Here is a 16,909-nt window from a genome sequence, read left to right as displayed (position 1 = left end):
AGGAATCTTTCATTAAGAATGTAGAACCCCACATATTAAGTTTTGAGTTCAAAATTGATATAATTCACTTATTAAGTTATTTTGAGTTTCAATTAATGAAAAAAGTATAGAACAAATTATGTGAAGTATATATATATATAAAGGTAAAAAAAAAGTAATAATATTTGTTTTTAAGTTGAAATTAACATTGCATGCTTATGTTGATAATGAGTAGGATATATATATATATATAGAGAGAGAGAGAGAGAGGGTAAAAAGGTAAATTTCTACTTTGATTTCCATTACATTAAAGTTGTCTGATTATTGTCTCTCAAAATATTTGTAATAATGAAAGTGAAAAATACTCCAAACTTTACTTTGCTCACATCCATGCTTTGTCGGTCTACCCATTCTTTAATTACAAATTACTTTCATTCTTATCTCAAAATTTGATACTTCATTTTTCCATTTTCATCATTTTTCTAAAACTAAAACCTACTTATTAATTACTTCTTATAAATATAATATCAATTCTAAAATTCATATTTGTATACCTTCCCAACTTACTTTTAGTTTAACTAAAACCTATATTTTCAAAAACAATAAATATAATATCACCAAATTCATCCAACTCTCTTCATTCTAATGTTACATTTCATAAATAGTTTTTTTTTTTTTGACACATAAAACTTATCCTAACTATACAAAGTTTAGTCTATCATTTTTAAAGATGTTTTTTTATTACTATCTAAATTTTATAAAATGTTTGGTGTATTCTTTTAAATTCTTAATTTTTGTCAAATAAATTCTTAAATATCTTTTATAGTTTTTTTGATTTTATCAATGTACCGTAAATATTTTAGTATTTTGTTATAAAAAAATTATATATTAATATTTAATAATTTGTTAGAAAGAAAATGAAAAAGAAAGGAGAAAAAAAAGTTTTTTTTAGTAAAAGTGAGAAATGAAAGAGAAAAACGTAGTTTGTGTTTGTGTGTTGAAATAACGTGTCAAACACTACAATTTTTTTTGGCAAAATTAAACACTTTACAATCTCAATCAAACACACTTAATCAATTCTTCAAACAATAATTTATATGTTTACAACTTTAACACAAACATAATTTCTTCTATAAACTTAAACTATCTTGTGCTCATTTGTTTTCAAAAATTTACTAAGGAAGAACATGGAACAAGATGTGTGTTAGATTATTATAGTTAATTGCTATAATAGTTTGTTTTTGTGTCTTTGAGATATAAATTATTTTAGTTTGATAAAAAATAGTAATCACTGAACCGATAAAAGATAACGAATGTGAAATAGTAACAACCGTATCAAATACGAGATTTTTAAAAATAAAGTTAACAGTAGCTAATTAGAAAGTACATATATTTACTGCATGCATGTAGCAAGAAATGATTATTATAGTCTTAAATAATCTTTTGTCTCAAACGCCTTATAGAGTATTAGTTGTCGAGTTACATTTTTTTCCATCATTTTTTTAAAGGTATCAAATTAGTATTTGAAGTAAGAGAATCAAACTTTTACATTCGAGGTTAATGGTACCAACATCGCATTCATTTGTTATTACTGTTATTAGTACAAACATCATATAGTTTGAAATATGTTCGTTATTTTAAATATATATATTTTCTAATTATTTACTTTAGTGGTAACTTATTTGACATGTCATGGTGGGGTGGGGGTAAAAAGTAAGAGTAAACATTATTAATAGCTTAATATAACATTTTGATTAACTTTATGGATAATTCTTTTCTTTATTAAATGACAATATTTTAATTAATTAACGATTCTAATTTACCATAAACAACAGCTGTCCGATTAAAAAATAGTTTTGAAAACGAAAAGTAGGAAATTGTTTTGTAATTTTTTTTTCTTTTATTTTCTTGTAAAAGTAAAAGAGTATTAATTAATATAATAAAACTTTAATATTGATTATAATTATTAAAATATGGGTTTTGAACACTTTTGTCTTGAAAATAGTAGGCAGCATAAAGGTATAAAGCAAATATGAATAAAGTATGAAGAATTAAAATATGCTTTCTACTCTTAAAAAGATTACATCTTTTTAATTATTATGTATATTAATTAAGGACCAATACCTTTTTTTTAAAAGCCTTTGTAATAATGCTAGATTATTACTAAGATTAACATTAATTAATTAGAATATGGATGTGTGTCTGTAAAAGTATACACATATCTTTATAATTTATATTACGTGGATGTTGCATTCTATAACTATTTGTATTAAAGTTAGAGATATTTTCAAATATAGTAGAACGATCTAACTTATTTATAAATATATACAACATAATATTTAGTTTCTATTTGTGATATACTCAAATAGAAATCTATAGTAGGTACGAATAAATGCTTATTTAGGTCCATTAAGTAAATTTTGCTCCGCTTATAAATATTTTCAATAGATTTGTTAACAATTAAGATTTTAGTTATATTATGGTTTCTTTTATTCATAAATGAAGTTAGTTTATATTCCATTTTTTTCTTTAATTTTTTTAAAATTAATTTTGAAATTTCAATTAAATTTTAAAAGAAGTCAATTTTTTCTTCTCAATTTATAAAATATAGTAAAAATAAAAAGTTTAATGGATTTGATATATTTTATGAGTAGTTTTAATATTAAAATATTTTTTTAAAATTCCTGGTTTGGTAATGTACTTTTAAAAAAATTATTAATAAATAAACATATATTTTTTCATAAAAAACTACCTAATGAAAGTGTCTCAAAATTTGCAATAAATTTTGAAGACAAGCATCTTAAAATTTGAGTGAAATATAATATAATTTTTCTTTTTCAAAATTAAAGATAAATAAAAGTATAAAAAATAGTTCTCTTTTTTTTTTTTAAAAAAAAATCACCAAATATATATAATTTATTTTCTCCTAAAGAGTAAAATAGATAGAGACAATGTGAAGTTTTCATTCGAATTTAATATCTTACGATGTTTTGTAGTATTCATATATCTATAATGATGTGATGAATGATCATGTTTAAAATAATATTAATTTAAAAGAAGAAATGAAAAGAAAAGAGTTTTGTTTTATCGTTTAATTAAAGAGATATAATTAGATTATGGAGATTATTATAGGTTATGAAAAAGGTTATAAATGAAATGATTTACCATCATACTAATTAAGTCCAAGAACCCATAACAAAGAAGACAAATTAATTCCAATTACACCTAATAATACACAAAACTTAATTATTACATCAAAGGACGATAATTTTATTACCATGTTCCACTTTTTCCAAAATTTGAGCCCTTCTTGTTTCAAGAATTTGCATTACAACATTGTTTTTTTTTTTCTAAATTAAATGTTTTTCTTTTAGCACTGGTTAACCTCGATCTATCTTTGGACGGTACAATTGAATTCATATATATATAAAAAACATTAATCTTATTTTGGTGTTTATGTTTGGTCGTAACTCAATTTTAAGTGTTTATTTTACTTTTGACATTTTTTTAAAAAATAGAAATTAATTTTAGTCTTTTTAAACTTTTAAAATATTAATTGTCATTCAATAAATATCACGAGCACTAAGTTGTACTCGGAAAATATTTTTAAAAGAACTAAAAAGAGTGTGGATAAGAGTTTGAAATTTGGAGAAATGTATCGGAAAGAAAGGTGTATAGAGAAAGTGATTGAAATGAGGAAATGAATAGTTTTGTTAAGGAGATATTACTCCAAATGTTTCCAATCAATGGCAGATGGTTGGATGACTTTCCTATATGTTGTTTTTATCAACAAAATTATAACATTTTGAAGGGCAAAATGTTGGAACATAGCTTGCCTTCTCGTGCCTTGGTCAAGGGGCATTGATGCATTAGTTTAATCAGTCACTCACACATATATATTATTGTTTTTATACCAAAGCTCACACATCTAATGGAAGTATTCGATTATAAGTCAATTAGTCTATGCAACGTGTCTTACAAAGTCATCACCAAGTCTTTTGTCAATAGATAAAGTTCAAGTATTTTTAATTTGTTCCTGATAGATTGATTTCGAATAATATTTTGGTAGGATATGAGTGTATTCATCATATTATGGCTCATAGGTAGGGAGGGAGAGTACTACAATACTAAAGTTGGATATGAGCATAAAATATATGATAGGGTTGCATGATCCTTTTTTAGAGGCATTATGCATGAGGTAGGGGTATGACAAAAAGTGGGCGAGCTTAATCATCGACCGTGTATCATGATTCATCGGTGACAACTAATTTTGTAATGAACAACCGAGGAAAATGTTGCAACTAAAGTCTGGTTTGAGCTAAAGGGATTATTTTTCTCCATATCTATTTTTGTTTTGCGTTGAAGGCTCCTGTCAAGGGGAGGTTTCTCCGGTGCAATCAAGAAAGCAATGTCCAATAACTTATATATATACTCTCATACGTACTTGCAGGTGGTAGTCTATTGTTTTGTAAAACTACCGTGCAAGAGGGGCATCTTAATGATTATGTAAGGATATTTGAAGGTGTGTGTGGCAAAATTCTGGTGGAAGATCATCTCATACTAACTCTAAAATTTAACGGGTATTATTAAGATAATTTTTAGGTTGGTTGGGTTTAAGGAGTTTGAAAACTTTTTAGTCAAGCATAGTGGCTAAATAGGTGTGGTGCCTATTAATAGACCCTAGTTCTTTATCTGAGATATGATGTTTAAAAAAAATACTATATCTTGATCGTTCTTTAGCTGTGACAATCTTGGGTAGAACAATCCATCTAAGCTTCATATATATGGGAGAAATCACTTTTGTTAGGTATTTGCATGTATATGTCTCTCCATAGATTCCTAAGATTTATCTCTTCAGACCTATTATGTCCCTTAAACAAGGAAACAAGGTTAGAGTTCGCTGAGATTTTTACATGAAATTACGTTTTTACACCCTAGTTTACCATTTTTAACTTTATTTAAAATTTTTAAAAATATTTAAGTATTTGGCAAAATATTTACAGTATATAGCAAAAATTTTAGATTATATCAATAGTAGATATTGATATTTTTCCTCCTAGTAGTCGTAATAGAATCCAAACTTTTGATATATTTTGTAAATATTTTAATTTATTTTATTAATTTTAAAAATATCCCTTTTGCATGTGATTTTAAATTAATATTTTAATACATTTGTAAGAGATTTCATTTTTATTTTTCATATTCCTCCCTCAAACCAACCACTTTTCCATTGAGATCCAGAGCATATGTTGAAGATATACTAACAATTATATAATGACAACAAAATATAGATCATACCATGATTTAATTTTTTGGCATGTTTACAAATATATATTGGAAATGTAAATATTAGTATATATATATAACAATATATAAATAAATTGTCTGGTTCATGCACTAACAAATATATTTATTTTTGGAAAATTCAAATATATGTTTGATAATATGTTTTATATATCAAATATATGTCCTTCTTTTTGCTTTGAAACTTCTTCCTTATTCCTGCTTTCGTTTATCAACATTTCTTTACAAACTTTTCTTACTTGTGTAAGTTTTAAAGAGAGTTTTTTTAAAAGTTCACAACCGTGAGAAATTCTTTTGATATATATGTATGCTGTATGCATATATATATATGAAAAAGTAAATTTGGTAGAAGTCTGCATAAATTAATAGTTCATTAAAATAATGTTAATGTAAAAAATAGGAAAATTTAGGCAATATTTATATAACTATATATTGAAATAAAATATAATTATATCAGATAATTTATTTATGTTTGAGAAGAATAGATATCAGCATTATTAATTTACACATTACAAAATGAAAGTAGAAGAAAAAAAACTGAAATTAAAATGATTATAATATAAACAAAAAGTTTAATTATTTTTTGCATAAATCAATTAATATGTTTGTTTATTAGATTAGAGGAATATGATTGTTGTCGGGAAAAAAGAGGAAGCATGGATTACTGGTATGAGTGGTATGCGCACCACCAGACATCCTGACCCCATTTCTCTTCTCTCTCTCTCTCTCTGCTTCAATCCATGGCGTAAACACTTCCCTTACTTCTTCAATACCCTCTTAATCCCCTTCTCTTCCACTCCCATTTCCCATTCTCTAAACCTTCCCTTCTTTTCTAATCCCCATTTTCCTCCATGGAATCTACTTTGGGCCTTTTCCGCCCTTCTCCCCTGGGTGGGTCTGTTTCTGGGTCCGCCATTACCGACTCTAATGCCTCCACAATGGACATTCTTCAGAAAGATTTTGTGGGTAACATTCCAATCCTCTCATCTCCCTCTCCTGCCTCCTCTGACCTCGAATTGGGCCTTGGTTTAGCCCTTGGCGGCGGTGGTGGCAAGGTTACCGGTGTTACTTGGGGTGAGCGTGGTCGGATTTTGACTGCTCAGGATTTCCCTGTTCATTGTGGCTCTTCTTCTACTTCTTCTTCTTCTTCCTCCTCTTCTCGTTTTCATGGAAGAGAGGTTACTTGCTCTGTTTCTGTTTCTGGGACTAAACGAGCTGCTGACTCTGCTCCTAATGAAGGAGGATCTCCAACTGCTCTTAAGTTAGTTCTGATTACCCCCTTATGTTTGTCTTTTTTTTATATATATAGTTATACGTTATTTTGCATTTTCTTGTAAAACTTCAGAATGGATTTGTTATGTGTTTTTTCATTTATTGGAGTTTTCTGATGACTTTGTTGTAAATATGTGAAGCAGTCAGGTTGTGGGGTGGCCACCTATTAGAACATATAGGATGAATAGCTTGGTCAACCAAGCTAAGACAGCCAGAGCTGAGGAAGAGGATGCTGGCTGTGAGGAGAAGAAAGATCAGTCCAAGGACACTTTGAAGAACAAAACATGCGATGTTGATGGAAAAGGGCACTTGGGATTTGTCAAAGTGAATGTGGATGGGGTTGTGATAGGGAGGAAAGTGGATCTCAATGCCCATTCTTGCTATGAAACCTTGGCCCTGATGCTGGAGGACATGTTTTTCAGGTCTGCTGGAGCCTCCATTACCAATGGTTAGTTTTATTCTTAGTTTGGAAATTCAGCCTCAACAGTTCATTAACAAACGTGGGACAAAAAATCTTCATTTTTTCCCTTTTGATTTACTTTTGTTGTTGTGGTGTTTCTCAGGGAAAAGTGGAGACAAAGAACAAGCAAAGAAGCAGTCTAAGCTTTTGGATGGATCCTCTGAGTTTGTACTCACATATGAAGATAGAGAGGGAGATTGGATGTTGGTTGGGGATGTCCCTTGGGGGTATGTTGCTTTACTTGTTAGTTTAGATCTAATCTCTATGCTTTAGTATTATAGAAGACCAGATATAGATGATTGAATTTTGTGGACAAAAGAAGATAGATTCCGCATCTAGTTGTCTGATTATGCTTGGTGTCGAATCTCGACTCTCAGTTCTAAAATCTTGCAAACTTTTTTAATAAAGAAGCAAAAGCTAAACTAGTTTGATGAAAAATATTTGGGCCACTTGGCATATTAAATTCCATTGTGATTCATGAGATGCAAAGACGAGTTACAAAAGTGTTTGAGATTTGAGAGGATCTATATACATATCTGATCTTGTTTGACTAGATCAATGCACTATTGGCTCTCATTTCTTAAGTCTTGCTATGTCTTCAAATTAATAAAAAAAAAAGGTTTAGATCATCTCCAATTCCATCAACCGAAGGGAGATCGACGGATGGGTTGAAGCTAATCATTTGAACCGTACTTTTAATTAACCTGTGCTCTTATATGTCATTTCTTACATTAAGTTCATGTTTTTCATGGATTAGGATGTTCGTAAACTCTGTTCGAAGACTTCGTATCATGAGGACATCTGAAGCCAACGGACTAGGTAGTTGATGTTCTTCTTGTACTCAGCTTCCTATTTTCTCCTCAGTTCACATATTTCCTTAACTTAGCTAGCTTCATTGCAGCACCAAGATCTCAAGACAACAAAATGAAACAAAGGAGCAAACCTATCTGAAAAACGCTACTGTCTGTCTTGAGTACATCCTAGATCTACCCAAACCTGAAATACAATGCACAGTTTGACTACAGAACAGAAGTAGAGAAGACAATGAGAAATGGGTTGCTGTTGAAAGATTTACATTTACATCTACTTTTTTGCTTTTTTGTTGGCTTTTTTTTTTTTGGTCTTTTGGGATTTTGAAGTGTTTCAAAGCAGCTGGTTCTGTTCTTGCTGGCCTTAGTTTTTTTCTTTCTTTTTTACTTTTGGGTTTTATAGGCCATATGATTTTAGCCCTTAAAATCTCTTATTATAGAGTGGTTACCATACAAAAGTGTATACTTTGGGTGGATGCTTTCTCATACTGTACATAAAGGGAAAACACTTTGATTTGATATCAATGGAGTTGAGTTTGTTGCAATTTGCTAGAAAAATGAGAAGTTTGTGGCTTTCAAGTTATTTTTTGGTTGGTTTTTCTCATTGATATGTAATTATTTATGTTTGTAATTACCTCATCATCAATTGAACAAAAGTGAATAATTGCACACAGGAAAAACTTTAAGATTTTGAAATTTAACCAAACTTAAAAAACAATAAAGATAATATGCTTAACCGTCTTTACTTTAAAGAGTCTGAAAAACCGAGCAAAATCTTTCATGATCGTTTCTTTCTCTTTCATTCTCTTCTTAGCAGCTCTGATCATTAGTTAAGAGGTTAGAAGCAGCTCGAGTTACAAGAGGGAGCTGTTGGAGGTGAAGGAACTCCACTCTCATCTAAGCAAGCGTCGTAGCAGGCACTCTTGCAATAGGAAAAAAATGATTTTCATTCATACAACTACTATCGATTCAGGACTAACCCCAAGGGGTTCACTGCCTTATAAGAGAAACGGGGCCTAGTGTGCTTGCTCCTCTGTTTTATCAGTCAATTGGATACATACTTTCAAGCATTACTCTCTCATGAACTCTTCTCTTGGGACAACCATGACGTATTTTTTCAATAGTATGCTATCGTGTATCATAAGAAAAAAACACTTTATGTAATTGATTCCTCTTATACATGTTCATCTATCATTCCACCAATCTTTTCAAAAGAGATTTTACCAGAAAAATTTAATCATTATTGGTTTAGAATAATCCAAATTTTCCTTTTTTTTTTTTATATAGAAAATTCAAGAAAGTAGTTTCTAAATGTTGCCATTGTCGTCGAAAATATTTTAAATTCTATTGATAGCCTACATTTTTTTTTCAAAAGGCTTTAAAAAGATCCGAGGTTTTTTTAAAAAAAAATATGACAAAACATCAAAATATTTACACAATAATTTTAAAAACGAAAAAAGCTTAAAAGCTCACAACGTGAAATAACAAAAATATTTTGTGATTAACGGGTCACACAAGCGCGTGAAAAGCTTGATACATATCGTTCAAATCTTGGTAAAATGATTTTGTATCAAATCTAAACGATTGTGTACCAAGATTGTTTAGATATTGGTACATGATCGTTTAAATCAAGTCTCGATATCTTAGTTAGATAGTAATCTATCTCTATTTATCCGGGATAGACGGCTAATCGTTCAGATTTTGATACATGATTATGTAGTATAAAAAAAAGGATAGAATGATGAAGAAGGAAGAAATTTTTGAAGAGAAAATGAAGAAATCACCATCAAGATGAAATTGGAATAAGGAGAAGTAATAATGTGAAAAAAATTAATAATATGGAGAGAAAATGAATAAAATCACAAATAAGAGAAATAAATAGAAGTAAAGAATCGTCCCACAATATTCAAAACCAACATGGACAAATCTGGAATTTATGTAAAAATAATCGTGGTTTTTGAGTTTCATTGTTTTGTTACACGGTCCGAAAATTATTTATTTATTTATTGTTAGGTTCCATGTATATATATGTAAATTAATCATTTAATCAAAATAAAAGATTATGAATGGCCACTTTAAATGTGACAAAAAATAATGTCATTGGAAATTGGATCCAAAATGTTGGAAACTTTTCCAATGAAATTTATAGGGTCACAAAAATTGCAACCAAGTCCATAATGGAGAGACATTAATTAAATAATCTTTTTTATATAGAAAATAAAGTTCACTCTACTTTATCAATCAATAACCTACAATTGGAGTATTAAATTTTATTTTCATATTTGATTAAAATATCAAAGTTCTTAAACTGTTTATGCTGTTCTCTAAGCAAAACATCAAAGAAAAATACTATCTACTTAATTGCAAATTATTAAAATAACAATCTAAAGAAAGTTATTAAAAAAATGTACACAACTTTTATTTACTTCTGTGTGAAGGAGATGTTGACATACACCAAACCTCTATAAAAAAAAATGGAGGAAAATCATGTAAAGATCCTCAATATTTCTTATGAAAATGGAGGAGGAAAGTGGTGAAGATGAAGACTATGATGGATGAGAAAGGATAATGTGTTAACCATACATTTATCACTAGGGGTGGTTATTGGTCGGTTGGAGTTAAAACCGACTTCGAATCGATCACAGTTGGTTTTGTAAATGTTCAAACCAACCTTGATATTGATGAGTAAGGATCATTGGTCAGATTGGTTTGACACTTTAAAACACTTTTTGAATATTCTCGATTTAAAACTTTCAAAACTTGACCCTAATCTATCGTGATCACCATCTACTTATCACAAACTTCAATATTTTAACTCCATTGCTAAGCTCTTTCTTTTTAGAGGTTGAAGGTGTGAAATATTCAAAAGAAAAGAAAAACAACTCTGCTACTTGTCCTAAACTCTCCCTTAAAAAGTTGAAATTGCAACGCTATTTAAGGTTGGTTTTTATACCAAGTGAAAGTTTTGGATTAAAAATTCGATACAAAATAACATGTGAAATGTTTTTTTTACAAAATAATATTGGTATTCATTAAAAGATTGATAAAGAGAGAAAGACCATGTTAACGATATCAATCTCTCATGTGACTGAAGAGATCATTTCAGCACATTGTACAAACGATAGGCACTTATTAGAAACCAATTCCATAGTAAGGATAAAAAATATATTTTCTCCTACAACTATACTTTTACCTGCTCTAACTTACCTTAGCCAAGTAGATGAGAGTGAAAATAGAGGGTGAAAGTGTCACCAAATAATGGCAATACAACGATTTCAGCAAAAAATCATAATACTTTAAAGAAATTCTGCAGCTCTACCTATTCCTCATCATTTTTGTGCAGGGGAGCTTGAAGGGGAGACCATGACTGAAATCTGCTCCAATATTTTAGTCACCATTGTCTCAAGCAACCCAAATCTCAACAAATTATACGTACCCATTGAACAAAATCATCAGCTTTGCGCATTCAATTTCTCCAAGAGGATCTTGTTTAGAAGCCCTGGATTTGCTTTACCTTTGGATGCTTTCATTACCTGCAAAAATAGATTATTGTTTTGACAAACATGACAGGAAAAACGAGAATCGGCAAGGGTGGATTTGCGATGGTGATATTGACTAGACTTAGACTTCACCTGGCCTGCAAAAAAGCCTTGCAACTTGGTTTTGCCCCCACGATATTGCTCAAGCTGCTTCGGATTCTCTGCCAATACTTTTTCCACCATTTTTTCTATCTCAGCAGGATCTGCAATCTGCCATTACAAAACAGCCAGAATCGAAGATCTTTGCAGTCAGTTATTTGTGTCCTATTGTCATTATTAAGTAAAATATAAAACAGCTATCCATTGGCTTCATTCCTTTTAACAATTAGTCTAAGCTATTCTAGCTTCCCCCAACTCCACTACAATATCTAGAATGAATAGATCTGCCAGTAAAAACGCTCCAACTTGCATCAGAGTAAAATTCTTTGGGGTTCTTGTTCATTGAACTATACATATAATAACCCTTGCTGAAGTTCTATGGAAGTATATTATTTGAGGTAAACTGAGCTGAAATAGTCCATTAAGCAATACTACACAATACAAATTATTCTTGAGTGGAAGTGTTTAAACTATTTCTCTAGCCAGACACAGTTAAGTCCAGAAAGCAATCAATTTAGCCACTCAATAAGCAATCAATTCAGCCACTCAACATTTAATATGAAAGATAATTTGAGTCAAGGGAAAACAATTGACAATCAACTTTTGATAATAAACAACTTGCCTGAACCAAATCCTTATCTTTAATCAGCCCCTTCACAGTTCCACCTTTAGCTAGCAACTCAAAAAGAATCTATACAGCATATGAAAAGAAAATGCATCAATAAGACAGCAGATGAAAATCTGTCATCTAATTAGAAGGAAAAGATGTTAACATTTAGATTAGAATCAATCATCAAATTTAGAATGCCAGTAACACTATGAAAAACATTTTGAAGAATCTCGTATGCAAGAAGAAAAACTTGCCTCTTTCCCAATCTTTCCACTAATAGTACCACCTTTTATTGAAGCGATCAATTCAGCAAGCTCTTGAGGAGTGAGCTTTATGTCGTTTATAGTCAACTTCTCATTTTTCATGTACGCAGCAATATCACCCATTATCCAATTAGCAGCCAGCTTCACTTCGGCCCCTCTTGCAATAGTTGCATCAAAAAACTCAGCCACCTACAATGTCACATAGCTTAGAAAAATTGTGCTTTGAACTTTAGCTTGTTTTCTTTATGATTTTTTAGAACTTAAGAACACAAAAGTACCACGAATAGAAAAGATAAATTGTAGGGGCATTCCTTCTAATTAAACTAAAAAGCTTTTATTTGTCTCTATTTGCTGCGGAAGTTTGCTCCCTTTTCAGGAGATTCCTTTTGAAGCCAGAGATCTTTACTTATGTTAGGTATTGTTCTGCTCCTGCCTTATTTCTACAAGATGTAACAAGTTTTAATAAAATGGTTGGTGTTGTAAAAACTTTATATTTATCCTTACCTTCAATTCCCTTTTACAACATAGTTACATTGCAATACCCAAAACCAACTTATTTAGTGTGTAGAAATTCTCTAGTAACTCACACTGATGTCATTTGCCAGGAAAAGTACATCCTGCATGCTCAGGCCCATACTCTCATATCTTCTACGCTTCATTTCTGGAAGTTCGGGCAAAGAATCATGAATATTTTCAACATATTCTTTTGTTAGGATGACTTCTGGGAGATCAGGCTCTGGAAAATATCGATAATCAGAAAGTCCTTCCTTTTTCCTCATTGTAATTGTTTTCTAATCAATAATACACAGGTGAGCACATGAGTGGACAAGAATAGAAAGAACCATCATAAGTTATGCCTGATGATAAATGGATAGCATACATAAACCTAAGAAAAACCTGGGCGCCTTCTTCCCAGAGTCTGGTTTCCTGTACAATTTGATCACTTTGGCCTTGACTATGGAGAAGCACTTGTCTTGAAATTTCAAAATCAATTGCTCTGCTCACCGATGAAAATGAGTTCAAGTTTTTTATCTCCACCTGAGAATCAATGAGTGCGACTAAATACTTAACGAGACCACACAATGCCATTAACCAGTTCTTAGTCAAAAGAAAGAACATAGACTTGATAGAAAACTCAAAGATCCTGCATTTATATTTCTCCTACTCTCCAGAAAATTCTTCTTACCCTCACATTTTGTCTACCTCTTTACAAACATACCCTCCTTCCCTACAACTTCTCACCTCCTAGCAAACTTCAACAAATTACTATCAATTTAAGACTTTTTGATCAACATATCAATGAAAAGAAGCATACATAATTTCACAAACATAAGTTCAGCTAGTGGGTGCTCTAATAATTGAATCAAAGTACCTAATCATTAGTTGTTGATAATGGTATTTATAAAGAAGCTAAGAACAATTGATCATCAACCACCCATTCATCTAAAATTTTGAAAGAGACAAAGATGTTGGTTGAGTCCCTTCAAGGACATACAACATAAACATGCTTTTAAAATTTGTAAGGATTCAACTACATTCTTGCAAAGTTACGCTAATGGGAACTGCATACCAAATCATAAAACACTTAAGGGACCGTTTGGATGACCAACTTCTTAAGTTTGTGTTAATCAACTCAACTTCAATGGTAAACGCACATTTATTGAGTAACTTCATCTTTCCATCTTTGTCTACTTTTCACATTTATCGAGAAAATCCATCTTAAAACTCCACACCACAAACACAAACTTCCTAACCAACATATTAAATCCACTCAGTGGACCAAACAGTCCCTACGTGTCTTCCAATTACCAATTACTGCAGAGAAACAATATTTGTAAGAGAACTAAGCTACCTTTGTTCCAAATTGTGACTGCCCAATAGGACGGACAGAGACATTCACATCACACCGTAGAGAACCTTCTTGCATGTTTCCATTACTTACACCCAAATATCTAACCAACCTCTGTAATTCTGCAGCATACTCTGCAGCTTCAATCCCAGTTCTCATGTCAGGTTCAGAAACAATCTCAAGCAATGGCACTCCGGCTCTGTTCAAGTCAACCTGAAAAAAATAACTTAAAACAGTCGAACTTCCAGCCAAGGACAAAAAAAATCAACATTAATAAAATTCACATATTGAAACTGGTCATAAACTTGATCAAAATGAAGGTGTGCTAAGACCATAGGCTAAAATATTTGTTGGGAATTAAGATCATATAACTATGAGATTAGGGATACAAAGTCATTTCCTGAGAGTAGCTTCCACTTTCAGAGTGAAGCAGCTTCCCGGCATCCTCTTCCATGTGAACCCTGGTGATACCGAATCGCCTATGCCCCCCACCATACTCAATAGGAAGATCGAGATCAATGTAACCACCACTTGCAATTGGGACATCAAACTGAGATATTTGATATCCCTTAGGAAGGTCAGGGTAAAAGTATTGTTTCCTATCAAATTTTGAGTTGAAAGATAAACTGCAGTTTAGTGCAAGGCCCAACTTCACTGCAGACTCAATCACTTTTGAGTTCAAAACAGGTAAGGCACCAGGAAGCCCCATGCAAATAGGGCAGATATTAGTGTTTGGTGAAGAACCATAATTGTAAGGGCAGCTACAGAAGGCTTTGGTGAGAGTGGAGAGCTGGACATGGGTTTCAATACCAATAACTGCTTCATAATCCTTAGATATTTTATCAATAATCTGTTTATCAAAATGTGGTGAAATGGCCATAGGTCTTTGCTTTTCTTGAGTAGCTGTTTGGGACTGTGAGGCTTTCACAGAGAAATACAAAACTTTCTTCCTTCTTGAAAACAAAGCAGCAGGGTGAAACAACAATGGTAGAGTTCGAATGCATCTCAATCCTACAAATGCCATTCTTGTAGTCCCTAATATTCTTCCAGCATCAACAGTTTAAAAAAACACAGCTGCAAAACATTGAAAAAATGGATTGGAAATGAGAGAAAAAAAAAAAAAAAGACATTGAGAACTGAAAGCAACTTAATAAAAGAGGTAAAATGAAGAAACCCATGAACAATTTCAAAGTTTTAAGGCAATTGAAATCAAATTAAGAAGCACCCATCGAACAAAAGGGGTGACTAAAGAAATCAAAACGATTACGTGCTGAAATTTTTAGACTAACCCAAATAAAAACCTGCCGCCGGCGTGACCCGTTCGGAGTTTGGACGAGGTGGTTTGCTTAAAGAAACACCGGGCACTCTATTATCTAGCGGCTTACCAAAATTCAAAGGGAGGTACCCAGTTATCCGTTCTTTCAGATAAAAGGGAAATACAGACTAGGTGGGTTTGAAGAAAATCTCATTTTACCCAATGCTAATCCATGGGCTTTTTGTCCGGATGCCTTACTTTGAGGGATGCAAATGATATTCGGCCTAAATTTTGAAGACCCACGATCTTTGGCCTGCTGGGTAAAATTACGTAGTTGGTGACCCCATCAGTCTTTTTCGTTCTCTTCTCCCTTTACTGTTATTCGCTTCTTCTTCTATCAAACTATCTTTTTCTCTCACTTCTTATGACCTTCCACATCCACCATTTTCATCCATTTAATGCTTTTCTGTTCTTACTTGGGAGGTCGGATTAAATATCAAAATAAAGCTGTTCTGAAAACTTCTTTTTAAATAAATAAATAAAAACTTATTTAAATATTTATATTTATCTTTTCTATCCTTTTCATTAATTATTTATTAAATTTATTTTTTAATTATTATATATGTATGTTTAAAACAATTTGTTTAAAAAACATGAATTTAAATATTTTAGAATAATTATTGATATTAATATTGTTTTTCGAGCAAAAAAGATCAAAAAAGCGAAGAAAATATCAAATTTGATCCTAACCTACTAGATATTAGAAAATTTATATCATAACTTTGGTAGGATCAAAATAAATTTCTTAGACACTATTGATGTAATGTGAGGATACCAAATCTAAATGATATTGTTAAACGATCCAAACGATCCTTTAGATTTATAATGAAAAAAGAAGGACATAATACATGATAATGAAAAAAGAATAAGTTGGTGACGTCGAAGATGAGAAATGACAAAGAATTATGAAAGAGGAGATAAAAAATCACGCATAAGAATATGTAAGAAGTAGAAGTACTAATATGAAAAAAGATGCAAAAACATTCAACCCAAAAATTAAAACCAATCAGAAAATGACAAACAAATGTGTCATTTATGTTGTTTATAATTGATCATATTATAAATGGTGTCGATGAGGTTGATTGTGACCAACCTCTATGTGGAAACTTAAATAGATAATTTGGGTATAAACTTAAATGCACAATCAGTGTGCGATAATAAAGAAATTATAGCTAACAATAAATATAAAGACTTTAAAATAGAGACCGATGATAAATTCGAAGAGATGGACTCCGAAGGTCATGAACATGAATTTTCTTCAAATATACTCAGTGAGTTAATCATGAATACACTAGATAGCGTTCGAGAACACTATCCATTTATAGTCCTAATGGTGAGTGACAACATAGAATTATGTAAGGGAATGATTTGTAAAGACAAATAATGCTACATTTTATGGTTAAATGTTTT

At 31.1% G+C, this 16,909-nt stretch overlaps 2 protein-coding genes across 4 annotated transcripts; one reads left to right on the top strand and one right to left on the bottom strand.

Annotated features, from left to right (window-relative positions):
• The first annotated feature begins 5,935 nt into the window (after window positions 1-5,935).
• On the top strand, window positions 5,936-8,407 carry LOC101215306 (auxin-responsive protein IAA13). 2 transcript variants are annotated; one of them, XM_011650823.2, is made up of 5 exons: window positions 5,936-6,544; window positions 6,696-7,003; window positions 7,119-7,242; window positions 7,773-7,834; window positions 7,917-8,407. In XM_011650823.2, the coding sequence occupies exons 1-5, from the start codon at window positions 6,135-6,137 to the stop codon at window positions 7,964-7,966; spliced, it is 954 nt and encodes a 317-aa protein (XP_011649125.1). In that variant the 5' UTR covers window positions 5,936-6,134; the 3' UTR covers window positions 7,967-8,407. The 2 variants fall into 2 exon arrangements, with proteins under 2 accessions (XP_011649125.1, XP_011649126.1); XM_011650824.2 differs by having other exon boundaries at window positions 5,941-6,544; window positions 6,699-7,003.
• A 2,420-nt stretch (window positions 8,408-10,827) lies between these two features.
• On the bottom strand, window positions 10,828-15,865 carry LOC101209226 (glutamyl-tRNA(Gln) amidotransferase subunit B, chloroplastic/mitochondrial). Of its 2 annotated transcripts, XM_031881281.1 has the most exons (10): window positions 15,474-15,865; window positions 14,585-15,258; window positions 14,188-14,397; window positions 13,233-13,373; window positions 12,923-13,126; window positions 12,327-12,524; window positions 12,085-12,153; window positions 11,457-11,573; window positions 11,261-11,357; window positions 10,828-11,198 (listed from the first exon to the last, which is right to left on the bottom strand). In XM_031881281.1, the coding sequence occupies exons 2-9, from the start codon at window positions 15,206-15,208 to the stop codon at window positions 11,277-11,279; spliced, it is 1,644 nt and encodes a 547-aa protein (XP_031737141.1). In that variant the 5' UTR covers window positions 15,209-15,258; window positions 15,474-15,865; the 3' UTR covers window positions 10,828-11,198; window positions 11,261-11,276. The 2 variants fall into 2 exon arrangements, with proteins under 2 accessions (XP_031737141.1, XP_011649124.1); XM_011650822.2 differs by having other exon boundaries at window positions 10,828-11,357; window positions 15,474-15,864.
• Window positions 15,866-16,909: the final 1,044 nt, after the last annotated feature.

The sequence above is a fragment of the Cucumis sativus genome, chromosome 2, assembly GCF_000004075.3.
Source record: "Cucumis sativus cultivar 9930 chromosome 2, Cucumber_9930_V3, whole genome shotgun sequence".
Classification (NCBI taxonomy): domain Eukaryota; kingdom Viridiplantae; phylum Streptophyta; class Magnoliopsida; order Cucurbitales; family Cucurbitaceae; genus Cucumis; species Cucumis sativus.
Note: the sequence above shows the minus strand (reverse complement) of the source record. Positions and strands in the feature narration are given on the sequence as shown.

Excerpts from the sequence above, each read along its gene's own strand:
- LOC101209226 (XM_031881281.1), bottom strand. The coding sequence starts at position 15,208 with ATGGCATTTGTAGGATTGAGATGCATTCGAACTCTACCATTGTTGTTT. Across the intron at positions 13,127-13,232 it reads TCTGGGAAGAAGGCGCCCAG|AAAACAATTACAATGAGGAA; the intron begins GTTTTTCTTAGG and ends ATTATTGATTAG. Across the intron at positions 12,525-12,922 it reads TCCTGGCAAATGACATCAGT|GTGGCTGAGTTTTTTGATGC; the intron begins GTGAGTTACTAG and ends GTGACATTGTAG.
- LOC101215306 (XM_011650823.2), top strand. The coding sequence starts at position 6,135 with ATGGAATCTACTTTGGGCCTTTTCCGCCCTTCTCCCCTGGGTGGGTCT. Across the intron at positions 7,243-7,772 it reads GTTGGGGATGTCCCTTGGGG|GATGTTCGTAAACTCTGTTC; the intron begins GTATGTTGCTTT and ends TTCATGGATTAG. Across the intron at positions 7,835-7,916 it reads ATCTGAAGCCAACGGACTAG|CACCAAGATCTCAAGACAAC; the intron begins GTAGTTGATGTT and ends GCTTCATTGCAG.